The 17,917-nt window shown below is 43.4% G+C and overlaps 1 protein-coding gene across 1 annotated transcript in view; it reads left to right on the forward strand.

Moving 5' to 3' along the window:
* Positions 1-17,816, forward strand: part of zcchc24 (zinc finger, CCHC domain containing 24) — a 41,420-nt gene extending 23,604 nt beyond the window's left edge. Inside the window, exons 3-4 of the mRNA XM_062400552.1 lie at positions 9,398-9,562; positions 12,812-17,816. Coding sequence (XP_062256536.1) covers positions 9,398-9,562; positions 12,812-12,925 — 279 coding nt within the window. The 3' untranslated portion in view covers positions 12,926-17,816. The remainder of the gene's footprint in view (positions 1-9,397; positions 9,563-12,811) is intronic.
* Positions 17,817-17,917: the final 101 nt, after the last annotated feature.

Raw genomic sequence — 17,917 nt, forward strand, 5'->3', positions numbered from 1 at the left:
CCAAAACATTATCCCCAACCTAACCAATTCATGCCTAACCCCAATTGTAACCTAACCACGATTCACATCTGACCACTGACCTTAACCAGGACCTCAGAAAAGACGTTTTGCCTCGTTGGTCCCCATGAGGTCTGCTGGGCCTGACAAGGTCAGTGTTTACACTCTAAAAGGTCCTTAAGAGGTAACAAAAACTAGTGTACACACACCCAAACAGAAGGAGTATTTAGAGGCAGTTTCCTAGAATGAACTATTTTGGTGTCTCCATGGGACTGGAAATGGACTTGTGGTTATCCGTTAAAACAGTTGGAGTCGTTGTCCTCTCAAAATTCAAAATTCTCCCGTGTGTGTAGCAGTGAGATAACAAACCTGTTTATAAAACCTGTGACCTCGGTGGTTAAACCCAGGAACCCACAGGGGGAAAACTTGTAACCCTAAGAATCACTGCTCACTTAAAATATTTGGCCTTAGGTCGTTTTAAGTTCTGTGCCGTCCTCCTTACATAGACGGCCCTGATCTCTGACAGTTGTTGCAAAGGCATGGGGTTATAATCCCCTGAGGAAATATTGCTCTTACATAAGTAAAGTTTTCCTATATAGCTGTTGGTCTGAGCAGGAGTGTTGTGGTTTCTCTGTGGTTTCCACATAACACACTTGTTGCGATCACATTACCCCTGAGAGAGGATAATTCCAGCGACAGACATTTGCGACAGCAGAAATGCATCATGGGCAAATTTAGACCTGGGTACAACTGGGGTGGGCTATTGTGAGCAAACCACTTTTTTAAAGTAGTATGAAACTAGCAACATATATGAACAGCTAAAATCAAGTGATTCCAGAATATGAAACTTATTATAGGAATAACATGAGTGGGTCAAGGTTCAAGTTCAGATGGACGTGAGCGGACTGGTGATAGGAAGCTGATGTTTGAAAAACAAATATTTGCCGGTGAGTGTATTTAATCATTACATGATGACATTAGAATAATATAGGTTGTCAGTTTACTTGTCAATGTTTTTGATTTATATATGCACGTACATATTTAACACTCAGTGAGAGGAAAGTGTTTCAAATAGCTTCTTGAAAGTGGTAATGTTACACCAGCTCCCTGCTTGTCACCACACTCATAATGAGTGAGGTGACGGAGTTATGTGCTGTGCATTTAAAATCAACTGTTTAAGTTTTCACTAGTTTTCACAAACTAGTTTGTTGGGGCTGCAGCTTCATAATTGTGAGATTTGCTGCTTGATTTGATTTGATGCCATCACATGTCCGTACTCTGGCTTTACACTGTGTGTGTGTGTGTGTGTGTGCATGGGAACAACTTCAAAGTTTAAAGGTTTATTTGTTGGATAAATTCATGTATGCGTTTGATTGAGGTGTTAGTTTTGTGCACTAACTGTGTGCATTTCAGTCTGTGTGCAGAACATGATGGTGTAATGCTGCGGTTTATATTTAGAGACAACTTTACAAGATAAGAATGCTTATCTCAGCAGTTTAGATGTGGAGCTGTGAGGCAACGGTAGGAATAGGAACCACAGGGACTTCCAGCACGGACACACACACGGACACACACACACGGACACACACACACGGACACACACACGGACACACACACACACACGCACACACACACACACACACACTCACACACACACACACACACACACACACACACACACACACACACACACACACACACACACACACACACACACACACACACACACACACACACCATGTAGCCTGATGTAGCAGCAACAGGTTGGAGAAACACCTGCAAAACCCTGATGTGGTGTGAGTTTGTTTGCATCGTGTTGTTTGGGAAAGTGGAAGGTTCATTATTGAAAGGCTTGTACAGATGTGTATTAGACATCTTGTACACATCTGTACCGAGAAACAACAAGCAACCATTAATAATGGATTCATGGTGATGCTGACATACTATCAGGAAGAAAAATCAGGAAATATTCTCAGAGAAGAATCAGACGTGTGTGATGCTTTGATCATAATTGGGGAGTTTCACAGAGGAAAACCAGTTCTCAGGTTTAAACCACATCCAGGCCTCTCCTTCCTCTCGGCGTTCATCAAACCGCTAAGGCTAGCATGCTCACTGAAAGCACATTAAAGCAATTAGGCGTCTTATCAGAAATTCTACGGTTAATGAGCAAACCAAACAAAAACTCCAAAAGACTCCGAGAGCACATGGTGGACCTGAACCCCATCCGCTCTATCTGTAAATCTATCCCTTTCTGAACTGCAACCAAACCAAACACAGATCCTGAGATGAGGACACAAGAGCGGAGACACAGATATGTGCACGGACACATTCGTGCACGCTCTTGCAAGCACGCACGCAATGCACGCGGAAACGCAATACACATGGGTTGGGGGGCCGGGGTTAGTGTTCTTGTGTTGCTCTCTGAGTGATGTCCTGGGGGATGCGGAGAGGCAGAGCGGGGCCTGAGCTCCTCCGCTGCTCCTTTGTTTACACTGATGGTTTCCAGATGCTAGCCAGTGAACGGAGCGCTATGGAACACTGGGGAGCAGCACAGCAGTTTGGGGGCTGCACCAGCAAGCCGGGATTAAGGCAACTCTATTTGGGATACTTGAAAACAAACGTCTCTGACTCCTAATAAGTCTGTAATAATGTACGTTTTTTACATTGTGATCTTAGATTGAAGCATCACGTAGTTTTACTTTTTTTTTAAGCAACTTGTGCGATCCTTGTGTTATTATTAATAGTCCCACTTGCATTAATTGCAACTGACAATAATGAACATATTTGTTTTACTCAGACATTTGGCCAGACATTTGTTTGCACAGAGATTTTTGCACCCTATAATTTCTAATATTAACAACATTAAGACAATACTCTGAATAAGATACTGACATGTAAACAGCCTGTTATGATCACTCAACCTGAATAAGATCATACTCACAATAATCATATTAAAACATTCTGACCTAACTTTAATCACAAAGACATGTGATCGTTTTAATCACGTTTATTACGTCCTGTTGGAGTTTTCTCAGCGTTCTGTGACGTCAACATGTGTAATTATAAGACACAAAACTTAGAGATGAATTAATTGCATTCGACTGTCATTAACATATTTGTTTTACTCAGTCATTTGACTGTATGTCTCTAAACAGGCTCCAACCAGGCATTTGTTCTGATGCTGATTGCAAAGAGGGATTTCTGCACCCTATAATTTCCCTCCCCAGCTCGTCCTTCTGAGGCAGCGTGAGCATATTTGTTTGTCTCCCCGGCGCTGCCCCCGTTGGTGGAAGATTGTTTTCATAAACAGGGGCGCATTGTGCTCGAGCGGGGGGGTGGGGCAAATCTATCACTTAAACGGCACACCTGTTCCTCCCGTCACTTTCAGCCTCAGCCACGTTTCTTTACACGCAGTACAAAGAGACAGCTGCACCAGCAAAGGAGCCGTCCAGAGCGAGCGAGAGGTGAGAAAGATGGCAGAGGGAGACGCCGGGGAAAACAGTGGCTGTATTTAGAGCTCGCAGGGCATGGTGGGATTGATAAATAGTCCCCCATAATGCACCTGGCTGACGTTCTGGCACGGGGTCGAGGTTGTTTGGTCCAGCAGCGGAAACAGCCGATAAAAAAAACGCTTGTTCTGAGCGCAGGGCGACACAGCTGAGGTGGTGACAGTGTCATTCTTGTGAGAGACTTGAAGCAGCGGCCATCTGCACGCCCTCGCTTGGCCCTCAGTTGTGACTGATAGGCTGACGACTGCATCCTCAGATCCTTGTTCTGTTGCTGTGATGTCAGACAGTGCGTGTAGTGATGCACAAGTAGGTGCGATGATTTAACTAAGAAAGACTTAGTTCGACCACTTCTCCTGAATAAGGATGTTTTCTTTTTTTCTATGAACCAGAGGGACATAGACAAAGTGATGTGTGAAAATATGTTGCTTCCTCGCATATTTTTCTTGTGTTCACATCCGAACCGCCTTGATGTGGTCGACCTAAACCAAACCGAGCACTGAGAATTGTTTTTGCAAGTATTATTCACCGCAAGTGACCCAGCAAGCGTTTCATTCTCCTTCCGGTGTGGTCTTACAAACAACTTCGAGAATTCCTCCACCAGTGCATTCACTTTGTACTGAATTATGTTTTTTGCGATTCACAGACTCGTGTAATTTTGATGGGAACTTCAAATCATGCCACAGGATATCACGTCATCAGGTCTGTGTGCGCTGTCGTAAGGAAGAGATTAACGTTTGATATTTGATGAACTGATAAAAAAAGAGCATTTGTTTCATTCATGTTGCATTAAATGCTCTCAAACTTCAGAGCAGAAACGTTGGTTAATACCAACCATTTCACAAAGCCTCAATGTGGTTCCACCCCTGAAATCCATTGTGTTCTCATACAGGCGGACAAACCACTAAATGGCTGAATGGCATGACAAATTTGCATAAAAACGTTCACCGTCAGCTCTCCGCCTGCCCCGAGCTCCGATTCCCCTGTCTGAAGGTGTTCCTACAGAAAAGTATGAAATTCCACATCCACATCCTTGAAACCAGTGGTCTCTACGAGGATTCCTGCTGGGTTTGGCTTGGAAGCGACTGATATTAAACCAAGGCTAGCCCATCGTGTTTCTTGAATCGGAGGATTAAGGTTACAGGTTTTTTGGGGTGGGTCCGCGAGTGTGAACCCTGGTGTCTGTCCACCGGTTATAACTCTTAACTCGGAATGTGGGATAAACACAAATGCAGGATCACCTTTGGGCCTCTAGACAGTGGTCTGACCACATTTTTCCAGTGGTCAGTAATCGCCGTCCCCTTCTTATGATTTAAACTACAGCGTAATTCCAACATGGCTTTGCGGCAAGGTGATATTGAAACTAGCTGGATGCCTGGGCTGCATAGCTTGTAATCAATTCCACAGTATTACCTGAATTACCCTGAAATTGAAAGGACTTCGCAGTGGGTGTCGTCTAGACTGGGATCACTTACTTAAACACACATCTCTAGATTCTCTAATCTCCCTGCGATGGTGCACATGTTTCAGATTCCTCATATTTTTGTGTTTATACAATATGTGTCGTTAAAATCCACCCCCCAGGAGAGTTGTCCCTGCATTCCTCCACGTGATAATGAATCTGATCCTCTGTTGTTGTGGTCAGAGCTACAGCGGTTAGTCCACGCCGCTTTATCCCCCACCCCTCTCTCTCTCTCTCTCTCTCTCTCTCTCTCTCTCTCTCTCTCTCTCTGTGTTTCTGAAATGTATGGCCTAATTGAAAACAGAGCTGAGATTTTTTTTTTTTACGATTGCCCTCAGTGTTCCTCGTGTTCGGCCCCTATGGAGGCCATCTGCTTTGGATTTAGATTTCCTCCTCCTTCGCTCTCTTTCTCTGCCGTTTCTCCTTTCGCTTTACTCCACCCTCCTGGGGGGGGCTGATTGGAAGGGGCTCTCCGCAGTTGGCTGGGGCGTCCATGGGGCTTGTGGTATTTGTCCACTTTTCTTTGTCTCCTTGTGTGTGTGTGTGTGTGTGTGTGTGTTTGTGTGGATGCTGGAGTGTGATTCTCGATCAGCAGGTTTTGAGTCCTTGAGGAGCAGAAGGCTGTTTCCCTAATGAGCTTTTCTCATGTGTCCATCTCGTTCTCCTGTGTCTCATCCTCGTCTCCCTTTTTTGTTTGACTGTCTCTGTTTATTCTATTTAATGCAGTTTGTGAGCTCATTAATCCTGAGTTATAACCCAAAGCATCATCTGTGTCCTTGCAGCGGGGCTAAACACTTGAGTGTGGGAGTAGTGCAGGAAACTGTGCGTAGAGACTTTCCAGTTGTGTCTCAAGAGTGTATGAAAACTTGTGGATGTGGAATTTGTTGAGTGTGTGTCCGTGTGTGTGTGTGCATTTGGGCCTGGGTGATGAAGGGGACAGGAGGAGGGAGAGACGTGGTGTCAGTGTTTGCTTGTGCCTGTGTGTGGCCGTGTTTTGCGTAGAGATTGCATCAGTGGATGTGTGTGTCACATGTGTACGTAGGCTTCCTTCAGCAGTTCACTGACCCATCGTGTGTGTGCGTGCATGTGTGCGTGTGTTATGATGGGTCCCTGCTGTGATCTGGAGCAAAGGAGGGGGGGATGTGCTCAACTAGTTGTGGTTGTTGAGTTTAACAGTCTTCTCTATGGATACTGTCTCCTACACACTCACACACACACACACACACACACACACACAAACACACATTCACTGGCTCTTATCTCAACATGCTCTGCTCTAGCATGGGGGACATAAACAAACATTGACTCAGTGCGGGCTCGGCTCTGTCAGAGTGTTACGACAAACACTGCTCGCCATCGCCTGGCACGGACCCCGCCGACCCCGCCATCTCGGTTTCAAAGCTTTGCTTCCACATTACAGACACTTTAACCGCTCGGAATGGTTCAGACATGTCCTTTTAGCGCTTCCCTTGGCACAGGCTCGAATGGCTTTATTTGCAGAGAGCAAGGAAAACAAAACACATCCTCCCATGCAGGCTCCAGAGTGAGGAGCACCGTGCTGACGCAGTTCCACTGGGTTAGTCATCGCCCTGTGTGGACGGTCAGCCTGGTTATTTTCCTGGAAGTCAAGCCGAACTAAAACATTTACTCAGTCACTCAGGTGTTTAAAGCTGAGGGTTTTCATTTGTTATCCGCTGCAGCAATGTAAAGTGAAAGCCCTGCCTCGTATGTATGTATGTAAGTAAGTGGGGGAAACCCAAACTTCTCTCCACTGACCTGAATCCAGCACTATCGCTCTCAGCCTGCCTCTGTTGGCAGTGGTGGTACAGCAGCCCAGATGTTGTCGTGCCATTTGTTCCCACGTGTTTCTGTGCCCATTGGAATGTGTAACACCAGCTGTGCCACTACAGTTAATGACTTTAGAACTTAAACCCGCTCTTTTGTCTAAAATCTCTGTGAGAACATTCAGATTTCCAATTACTAATGTTCAAATAAGTGCTGGATTTAGTTTTTAACCTCTGTGGTATTGTTTTCGCCCTGTCCGTTGGTCTGTCTGTGTGTTTGTCAGCACAATTTAGAAATATTACACAATTTCCTTTAAACTTAGGGGAAGGATGGGACATGAGCAAAAAAAGAATTCATGGACTCTTTGTGCATATTCGGACAAAAGTGCTGGACAAGGAGTTTTTTATTCACTTTCTTTAACAGCTCATGGATTTTGATGAAAGAATTTAAACGTTTAGATGTGAAGAGAACTGATATCTATGAGTGTCTGCAGCTCGGTGCAGGAGACTGTTGGGCCTTGGCTGTGATTTCAAATGTCAGTCCTTGACCCAAAAACATTATGTTTACTATAATAAAAGACCAAGGAAAGCTTCAAATCCTCACATTAGGGAGATGGAATCAGCTGCAGACCGAGCATCACTCGCAACCAAGAGCCAAGGCCCTGGACACAGCATGGAGCGGGAGAGGAATGGTCATGAGAAGGAGGAGTGATGTTTCTGTCCTGCTGAGTCCTGGCTGCACTATCACAGAGAGATTTTTCACATTCTGACAAGCAGCTGTTCTAGGAAATAATCTCAATTTCGAATTGAATAAGGACGGGTAAGGTTAGACCTCCTGTGCAGGACACCTGGTGCTTGGATCATAGCCCATTTGTAAACTTCAAAATGATCACATCTATTTGGTAACAACCTAGTTTTTCTGCAGCAGAAATCTAGAAAGCGCTGTGCTTGGCATTTCGATTTTTAAAAGTTAGAATTGCAGCCAGTTTACAGTTGGATCCTGTTCTGATTAGATCATTTGCAGGAGAGCATCCAAACAAAATGTTGCCATGGCATTGTCTTTGAGACATCCCATTGATTGCATCAAGATGGCCTGTGTCGGTGTGCATCGGCTGCTGTGCTGCAGGCCTGCAGAAGTCAGAGTTTCCAGCCTGTGCCTGTCACAGTGGGAGATGTGAAGCTGACAGTGGGGTTGAGGTCATGCTGCTGAGGGGCCGGACTGAAGCGCAGCCGCTCATGCTTAGCGCTCGTTCGCCGGTGCTGATGCAAAGTGCTGACGTCCATCAGGACAACGCCAGATGCCTCTGGTTAAAGTTCCTATTACTCACACACGGGCTGAGACAAAATATGGGAAGACTAGGGATTCAGATCGTGCCCCTCCCATGCCTTAGCAGCCCCATACACCACCCCCCCGCCCCTCCAGAAATATTTGGCCAATGTTCAAGGGATTATGAAAACAACTTGCAGTCCTGCAGGAGAATCAGTAGTGGACTGGACGGCTCTGATTTCATTCTAAATGCAGCGTTTTGTAATCTTCTGGAAAGCTGCCATCAGTCTCTACTGTCAGATTAGATTCCTCTCTGTGCATGAAAACATTTTTCTATTGGAGAAAAAATAACAGAAATGGTTGCTTCTCCAAAGTTCGTCTTCTAAAATGCATACAACCCCTCCCAGGCTGATGATGACTGTCACCAGGCAGATGCCAGTTCTACGATCATTTTTCTCTTTTGTTGATCACGGAGCTTGAAGCTGACGACAACAAGTTCTGGCAAACCTGTGAATTATCATACATTTCTTAGTTTCCTCTCTCAGGATGAAGGACATTTTGTGATGGATCCTTTCAGATTTCTTCAGTTAGGCTCTGACATGCTTTTAGGGGCAAAATAACTGCTTAAAGTGGCCTAAATAAAGTTGTCAAAATGATGTCATCGCAGCGGCTCCTCCCAGAAACACTGACCCGGGGCCAGTGTTTTTTTCAAGGCTGACTGACTGCTCGTAATCATCTCGCTCATGAGCATCAGCGGAGTAATTTAACACAGCTGTAATGGAAGTAAATTACACAACTTTACACTGAGCCAAAGTTTTGTTTTGGAGTTCGCGGAAGTTGGATATATTAGCATGACAAGGCCGGACACACCCTGCTGTCAAAGCTCTATTATAATCTAGTATTAGGGCCAGACATCAGAACCAAATTTGAAGATAAATGTTTTTTTCCCATTATGCATTTAGAGAATAATGTCGAGAGAGAAAAAAAAATATTTAAATGTTGAAAGTAAAGCAGCTCAGAGACAGGCTGAGACTTTTTTGATGATCACTTCTGCGTTCCCTCTCACAATAAGTTTTTCATTCTCTCACAATACTTTTACATTACCTCCCTATACTTTTTCTTTATCTATTCCTTCCAAGCCGTAAGTGGTAGACTGCAGCTTGAGCCTAATTTTTCTTACTGAAACCGAGCGAGCCCACAAGAAAACTCACTGAGGCCGACCCGAGCCTAACAAGCATTCTGTATTTTGCGACAAAACCAGACGCAGGTAATGTTAGTTGCTCTGAGTTTATTACTCTGCCCCTGACGTGTGCAATGTAAAAAAAATGTTAAAAGTAATATATCAGCCCAACGTTTAATATACCTGCTTTCGTCTTAACAGGCCAGACCCAAAGGTGAAGGGCTGACACCGTACCAGGGGAAGAAGAGATGCTTCGGAGAGTACAAGTGCCCCAAGTGTAAGAGGAAGTGGATGAGCGGCAACTCCTGGGCCAACATGGGACAAGAATGTATCAAATGCCACATCAACGTGTATCCCCACAAACAGGTATGTCAGCGTGCAGTTGGGTTTTAAAGTGAAAAACATCACACATGCAGTTTGTTTAAGTGGCAGGTTGAAAGTATACAGTGTCCAGACCTTTGGCTTCCCGGCTACGTATAGTCCAGGCTTTTCCAGATGGCCTCATTAAAACAAAATAAAAATCATCCCACTAACAACTGCTTTTCGCCTGTGTGGTAATAAAGCAGCCCTGAATAAACTAATTACATCTCCTGGCTGATAAACCTTTTGGGATATTTACTGAATGTCATCAAGTTTCAAAACAAATGTTCCTCTATTAATGGCTCACAGACACAAACTCACTCTGGGGTAATTGGGGCTTACAGCTGCGGAAAATCCTCTCACGTGCAATGAAACCGAAAAGTGAAATCGCACCCACCAAGATCCTGCAGAGTGTTTCTCCAAACAGCAAACACTCCCAGGGAATTAATGTGCTGGTGAGCTGTCTGCTCGGCTCAACCTCAAAAATGCTCCTCACAGCATGTTGACTGTAGAGATGGATCGCCTGAGAATGAATCCATCCTGTTTTCTTCAGCGAGAGATGTATTATACACTTCATTCTGTAATATTTATGCTTTTCCACATTCTTCCAATTCCACTTCCTGAAATGAAATTAGGATCTCTGCCCGGGGCCCCTGCTTTTTCTCTGAACGCCACGGCCGGCTCCAGTCCATTAACACTTTCATGAAACGGACAGAACGACATGTTCAGCCTAAATGTCTGGCAAGGTGCCGCAACAATCCCAGACAATGGAAAGATAACTATTCCAAATCTTTTTGATTATTCAGTTGTGCCTCCGTCAATGGTTGATCGTAATCAGGAACATTTGCCACCCTCTCTAAAAGAGTCGAAGCAAGTATTTCTCCCTCAAAACCGTTTTGTTCCGTGAATTCATACCACGGGTGAGAAAACCTCTTGTGGCCCGGCCGCACACAGGCAAGCAAATTCCCTGCATATGTAATGTCACCCACTTCAAATCTTTCCCCCCTCTCAGCATTTAAAATGGACCGCTAACCTCTGTGGCCTCGAGTATCAGAGAGCGGTGTGGCTCCCTCCCTCCCTCCTGAGTATTTCCATAAATGATCCAAATATGTACTTTCCGATCCCATCAACTTGTATGAAATTTGTCCCCTCTTATCTGGGGAATATATTTATTAAACGTCCAATGCGTCAAGCCAAGGCAACACTTCCCCTTGGGGATGGGGGGGGGGGGGGGGGGGGGAATGCCCTCCCTACTAATCAAATATCAGGCTTCACTAGATTTTCAAGTTAAAATCGCTCTGCACAGCGCACCCTTGCTGTCCAGTTGCCCTAATCCAGATGAGTAGATCAAATTGTTGACACAACTCGGTCACCCTCAGATATAGATATAATATTTCAAACAGTAAGAGATCAGAGGATTCGGTCGTGATTAGCGAAATAAATCCAAAGTTAAATTCTCATAACTGAATTTAAGGCAACACCATGCAACTTTTTCTTTTAACCTTCAAAATGAGTTTAATGATGCACTGACTTGCAATAGAAAGAATGGTTCCACTTTCATCAGCACTCCTCAGCCCCAACACCTTTTCTAGCTCTATGTAACTTTGGTGGAGCGGATACAATCTAAAGTGCGTAACTGATAGATACAGTTTAAAAAGTCAGAGTCAAAGTTAAGCCAAACTGTAGATGAGTTCAACAGAGTTAACATTTCATTTCAGACGAGGATTTATCTCCGATATTCAGCAAATACATTTAAAAATATTAAGAATTCTTAACCGGTTTTGGTAAATTTGTTCTGGTTCCGGAAGGCGGGGGGGTCCTGACGAGTATCCTTCCTTCAGTGGTGTTTCAGCTCACTGAATTCGACTCTGCTCAACATTTTGATAGGCATTGTTTTTTCTCTTCAAGAAAACCATTTAATTTGCCCGGAACTGGAGCCCTAGAGTTAATCACCACCTGTGGCTGCAGAGGGCGCTGCTGCTCAGTAAACGTTTCACAGTGTTGCTTTAACTTCGCTGGACTTTGGCTCCAGTAGCAAACTGACAATGTTGGACTTTGAGGAAAGAGAGCGCCCACAAGGGAGGAAGCTAATTTAGCTGTAGCTTAATGCAGGTCGAAATGCTGCAAATACACTATTATTAAGCTGCCTTTTTATTAATGGAGTTAACCCAAATGGTAACTGATAATTAGAGCCAGTCCCATGACTCTAGCTGTAGCTTGGATTTCTTGGCTCCTGGTTTTGTCTCTCAGGTTACATAGACGCTGATTTAACCTCGCGTTTAGCGGAAGCTTGGCAGACACTACTCCTCCTCCTCTGCACGTGTTTGGCAAAATAATTGAATGATAAGATTTATATGACTCTACAAGTGGAACAGCATTTACAGCTGCAATATATCTGTAAGTTTGTTGTCTGTTTTATGCATCCTTCACTACATTGTGTCCCCAACTTCCGTGAAAACAAGCCAAAGCCCCCGCATCTCAAATAATACCTCAATTCTTTCCCATTTGATTCTGTTTTGTGTGCCAAACACACATTCCAGGTAAACTGTACGTTATTGGGCACTGCAGGGGAAACATTCTCTATTCAACACCGACTCTCTTGAGCTTGAGTTTGTTGCTCAAGGACACCTCAGTAGGATAGAAGCCTGCAGCCAAGAGGCTTGAATCCAGCTCCAGCTTAAACCGAGGGGACCCCATAAAATATACATCTGATTTTCCAGTTTACCTCAAGGACCAAATGTACGATGGTAAAGTCTCAAAAGTTCCTGGCAGACTTATTATCAGATGACTGAAATATCTCCCTGTACTGACCTCACCTTTAGTTCAACTAGAAATAAATAAGTTTTTGCAAAAAGAAAAGAACAAAGGATGAGAGATATCTGTTCCATACAGGTTGTTTGTTTAACCCCAAAATGTCATGGCCCCCAATAGATTCCCTTTGTCCCTGGAATTGACTCCAAGGAAGCCAATGCTGCAGCAGTTGGGTGATATTTCCATTCCGGTCATTTTGATCAAATGCATTCTGCAAGTTTCCAGAGCAGATGGTGCTTTGCCATATCTCTGCAGCCAATTGTGTGTTGTAGACGCCGGGTCTGGGAAAAATATGGAAGTGATGTTTGAGGCCAAAGTACGTAGGCGTATATATTTGAGTTGAGTTACTGGTGCCAAGTAAACTGCCTGCAAAAACACAGCGTGTGCTCTGTTTTCCTCAGCGTTTAATCCAACTCATTACCGGTCCTGTGCTTGTATTCGCAGCGCCCCCTGGAGAAGCCGGACGGCCTGGACGTCTCTGACCAGAGTAAGGAGCATCCACAACACCTGTGTGAGAAATGCAAAGTCCTGGGCTACTACTGCCGCCGTGTGCAATAAGCGTCAAGCGCAGAGAGTCAGAGAGCAACGTTTGTGTCCCAAGTCCTGAAGTTCATCCTCCATCAAGGCTGTTACCTTCCTCCCTGCCCATGTCACACCCAGGTTCCCCCTCGTCCATGCTCTGCACACAACATGGCGTCCTCTCCTCCTCACGTCTTCCCCTCTGTGTTTCGATTGCTCTAATCCTCCCTCCTCTCCGATGCCTTCCATACACGGGGAATGAATCTGTCCCTCAAACATGGAAACACAGATTTGAGCCTTTATGCCTTTTTCAGTATTGAAGGAGCGAGCGGATCACATAAACCCAAGATCAATCTTTTCAAGTGCTCTTCGTCGAAAGCGAAAAACTGCCAAAACCAGTGACTCTTTGACTCGTGTAGTAGAACCCCCCCCCCCCCCCCCCATCCACCTTCACGTTTAACATCACCTGATCAATGTATTGGTGTCACTGACAGTATTGGTCTCAATAGATTACCTCACCTTGGGGTTTGTTGGCTTTGTGTTTACAGAGATCCGCCTTTCATTTCCCCCGCCAAGTGAAGAGTGTGCTAATGTGACGAACATTTAACCGGGGCCTCTCCCGATGGTTCAATGTACAGGGGGCCCTTCGATGTCTTGCCGTATTAGGGTCAACAGCACATCTTATTAACTGTGAATTAACTGAGGGATAATGTGCCATACATCCCTAGCTTACATTTGGCCTATTTATATTTCTTGTTTTCTAGCGTGCAATTTGAATCTTAACTGGGACATAAGAAATGTTTCTTTTTTTGTTTGTATGTTTGTATATCACATTATTGTGTTACTGCTTCCATGTGTCTTTAGAAACTACTGTAGGTTCAGTTGCGTAGAGTCGTCCACATTTAGTGTGTTGCTAACAGATGAGGTTTCACTTGTGCTCCCCTGGAGTATTTTTTGTTACCCAACAGATTCTTCAGTATCTATAGTGTTAGCTCATCTATAGGTACAGATTTCAGATATATATATGTTTTCACATTAGCACAATTGACCTAAGAAACAATAATCTTGCCAGTGCTGAATATTCAGTTTTTTTCTGCCAGTTCCATAGAAAAATGTCCAGAGAACGTCCGAGTGAGCCCACGTGAGAACCCAGCAGGATGTTGTCCGGAGAACTTAGTGCGAGCGAGTGTGAAGGTTCTATCAAGTGACAGACACAAAACTGAAGAATACATCTATCTCAGGATGATAAAGAGGAGCCAAAAGTGTAGAAGAGTCTGAGGAAGATGTCAACGTGGAAAGATGAGATTTGAGAGCTTTATGCGATAAGGGCGAAAACAGCTAAGATGAGTTTAGAGGTTACACTGTTTCCATGTAAAGTCGGATTAGACACAAATGAGTAAAATACAAAAGGAGATTAGAGACATTTTAGAAATCATTTAGTTTGAATGGATGCCTGGCAACATTAAGAGGAGACTGTGAAGCGAAATGGAAACTTTTCCAGCAGCCGACTGCCGTGTGAAGCTCGTCCAGACGGAGGTGAGGCGTCTGAGAACTGCAACCATTTTCAGGTTGTTTGAGAGAAACAGATTTAAAGAGATTTGATGTAGATAGGGCTGAGATGTAACGTGGTGATAATGGAGATTCATGGATATATTGAAAGTGGTGATGAATTGAGTTTACACTTACAATCGTAAACCAATGTCTTTAAAGAAAGAGAAGCACACATCCTGTTTACGTAGATCACTGAGCAGACCTGAAGCACGACAGAGGAAATTAGGGTTTTGTCTTTCAGAATCCTGCCTTTCAAAAGAAACCCTGTTACAGGATTTGCTAAATATTTTATATGTACTGTAGTTCTGGCCTTACGAAAGCTGGTTGACTGTATTTTATCCTTTATTATACTGTGTGTGCCTTAAAAAAGATTGAAATCATTCGGAGGTATCAAGACCAGGAGGCCGTTTGAAATGAGTAAGAGACTTTTTTGGGGGGGGGAATATAGGCTCAGAGATGGAACAGTGTGCAGTATGTGCATGTGGTAGCTGTGGTGCATCGGAAGTTTAATGCAGGTTCAAGATGTGACAGAGGACGAGAAAGAGACAGAGTTCCTGGATCAGCAGTTTGAACTGGCATCGGCAGGGTTCAGCTGAGTCGGAGGAGGCACCGCCTGAACCAGCCTGTTTCCAGCTGGCAACAATAATCCTCCAGTGGTGCGTTGTCATGGAATATCAACAGAGATGTTATTCCTCAGTCCATCATCACGACAGAAGGGAGTCACACACCAAACTGTGGACATCGCTCTTTGTGTTTTTTTCCCTGTCTATTGTAGTTGTGTTTATCTGAGGAACTATGGGTTTTGTAGAGAAATAGATGGTCATTGCCTTAGTGGGAGAGTTTGCAGTGGCCGACAATGGTACCTTACAGGAAATGATCCGTTTAGATTTCATCACTTCAATTTAAGGGGCACTCCAGTGATTTAGTCCTGAACTTTCACAAATTTAGAATACAAACAAAAAACAGTGCATCGGTGCAGAAGTGTCATATCCTTACTTTCTGTCAATGGTATGACTCAAGCGCCTGAAAACAGTTGGATCCTACATTTCCCATAATGCAACTTTCCATAATAGCGTCTTTCCCTGCCAGGTAAATTCCCACAACTTTAAAACGCCTCAACTTCTCCATCTGTCCAAGCAGTGATAACCCTGATGACATCACTATGACAAATGATGACATCACTATGACACCATCTGGGCTGAGTGCCACATGGATCCTACATTTCCCATAATACACCTCAACTGCATCTTTCCCTGTCAGGTAAATACCCAGACCTTTAAATCTCCACGTCATCATTTCACAACACAGGCGTATTGTTAAAGATGTGTCTGTCCACACTGTAAGCAGAGATTACAACATCTAGGTTGAAAGCCACATAGATCCTACATTTCCCACAATGCAACCCAACTGCATATTTCCCTGCCAGGCAAATGCCCACACCCTTAAAACAGCTTGTGCTCAGGGTTTTTGATAAAAATGTGTCCATGTACGATGTGGGTTGAGAGCCACATAGTTCCTACATTTCCTAAAATGCAATTTAATTTCCCAAAGCCACACAAGACATTAAACAGCTGTTTTCATTGCGACATGCAAACTGAACGAAATAGGTGGAGTGCCCCTTTAAAAGCAGCCAGCAGCATTTTATCACCTGTTTAACACATAAAGTGAACGAGGGCTCCTTCAGACCCGTCACTGCTGGGAACAATCCACTTTCCTTACTGTTAGCATCGTCTTTCTTTTAGAGACTAACCCAACAGGTCTGTACGTCTGAACCCTGTCGTCCACATCGTACCACGTGGCTGTAAAGAGAAGAATATATATACATATATATATATATATACCAATGATGCCTTATGAACTAACCTCATAAACAAGTAGCAATGTTATCGTAGTTCAGTGTTGTGGTTGAATAGAACTGAGAAATAGAGAGTTTGATTCCGCCCAGACGTGTGATGAGGCGTCCATTTGAAATGGCAAACCAAGAGGCGATGGAAGCAGCTGGAGGGTAATCGCTGCTTTCAGACGTTCGGAGTGTCTTGAATTACATATACTTGACTTTTCTAGTTCCTTTTCAGTTCAAATTATGATTTTTTTTTCTATAAACGAGATGTGTATTTTGGAAAAAACACTTAATAGATGTTGAAAATTTTAAAGCAATCTGCAAAAAAAAACGCAAGTTATTTCCCTGACAAAGATAAGACTGTTGTATGTATATATTTGATGGCCATCGTCTTTAAGGATCTTTATATGAAGTGTTATGCAATATTCTTGTGTGAAGAAGGGCCTGTTGCTGAGAAATAAAGCTGGGAGTCCGTTTGTGTTTCTTTATGTTTTACGAGAATCTGAGGGGCTTATCCTGCAGAAATATTTATGGAAAAGATTTTTTACAACCCTTTTTGTATAGAATATGCAACAAAGTTACACTAAGAAGGAAATATTGATGTCTATATAGAATATTATAAAAAAAAAAGCTGGTACATAATTAATACCCTTTCTCAGTTATTGTAAGCCTTTGTACTTTTGTGTTTTATGATGTTATCAGTGTTGAATAACCCACAACGTTATTCAGTCGCTATGTGTAACTAACGAGCTGCCATTTACACCCAGTCGCATGTATTCATTTTTAATATTATTAAATATTATGAAGATATATTGTGTTAACATGCAGAAATCCTTGTTTGTTTGTTTGTTTCTTAAGTAGCGACGGACACTCACCACTGTATACGCACGTTAAACTGTGAGATGTAGTTTGCTTAAAGCAGCAACGATGAGAATCTATTATAAAATGTTACGGTGTTATTAGTAGTACAGGAAGTGTCGAGGAAAGCGTGTGAGACAAAGGACTGTTTTAGAGTTTGCATGTGCATGTGTTTGGAATTTGAATGAAAATATCATTTTGTGCAATGTATACTTATTTAAATACTGTTACGATAGTTTGCTTTAGTACATATTGTTTTTAACATTATCAGCAACTCCTGATTGTTATTAGTCGTAAAGAAAATTAAAGGTTCATTTACATTCGCTAGCGTAGCCTCGACGAATAACACATATTTACTGAATGTGATGTGTTAACACTTACGTGGTCGATTTGGAAAGTGGTGTGTGTGTGTGTATTCTTAACTGTCTGTTTGTTTGTAATGCGATATTGCAATACTGTAATATTTGAATTGGACAGAACGCAGCCGTGAGGTCGGGAAGACAATGACTCTTTCGGGAAACAAGGGGAGTCATGGTTTCGAGTCGACCGCGGGTCTGTTTTTCATGTCCATGAAATGGCATTCCAAAATGTGCCTTATTTGTTAGTCGGGAAAAAAATACATTTTAGTGCCGTAGAGCTGTCAAGAGTTTGATGAATAAAAATCATATTGAATTAAGAGCATATGGAATTGTGTGGTTTCGTTTGTTTGGGTCCTGTGCTGAGTTGTTGTCAACAGTAACTGGGAGGTGTTCGCTCTGTGGAGTTTCATTTACGCCAAGAGC

Source organism: Platichthys flesus, chromosome 12 (genome assembly GCF_949316205.1).
Source record: "Platichthys flesus chromosome 12, fPlaFle2.1, whole genome shotgun sequence".
Classification (NCBI taxonomy): domain Eukaryota; kingdom Metazoa; phylum Chordata; class Actinopteri; order Pleuronectiformes; family Pleuronectidae; genus Platichthys; species Platichthys flesus.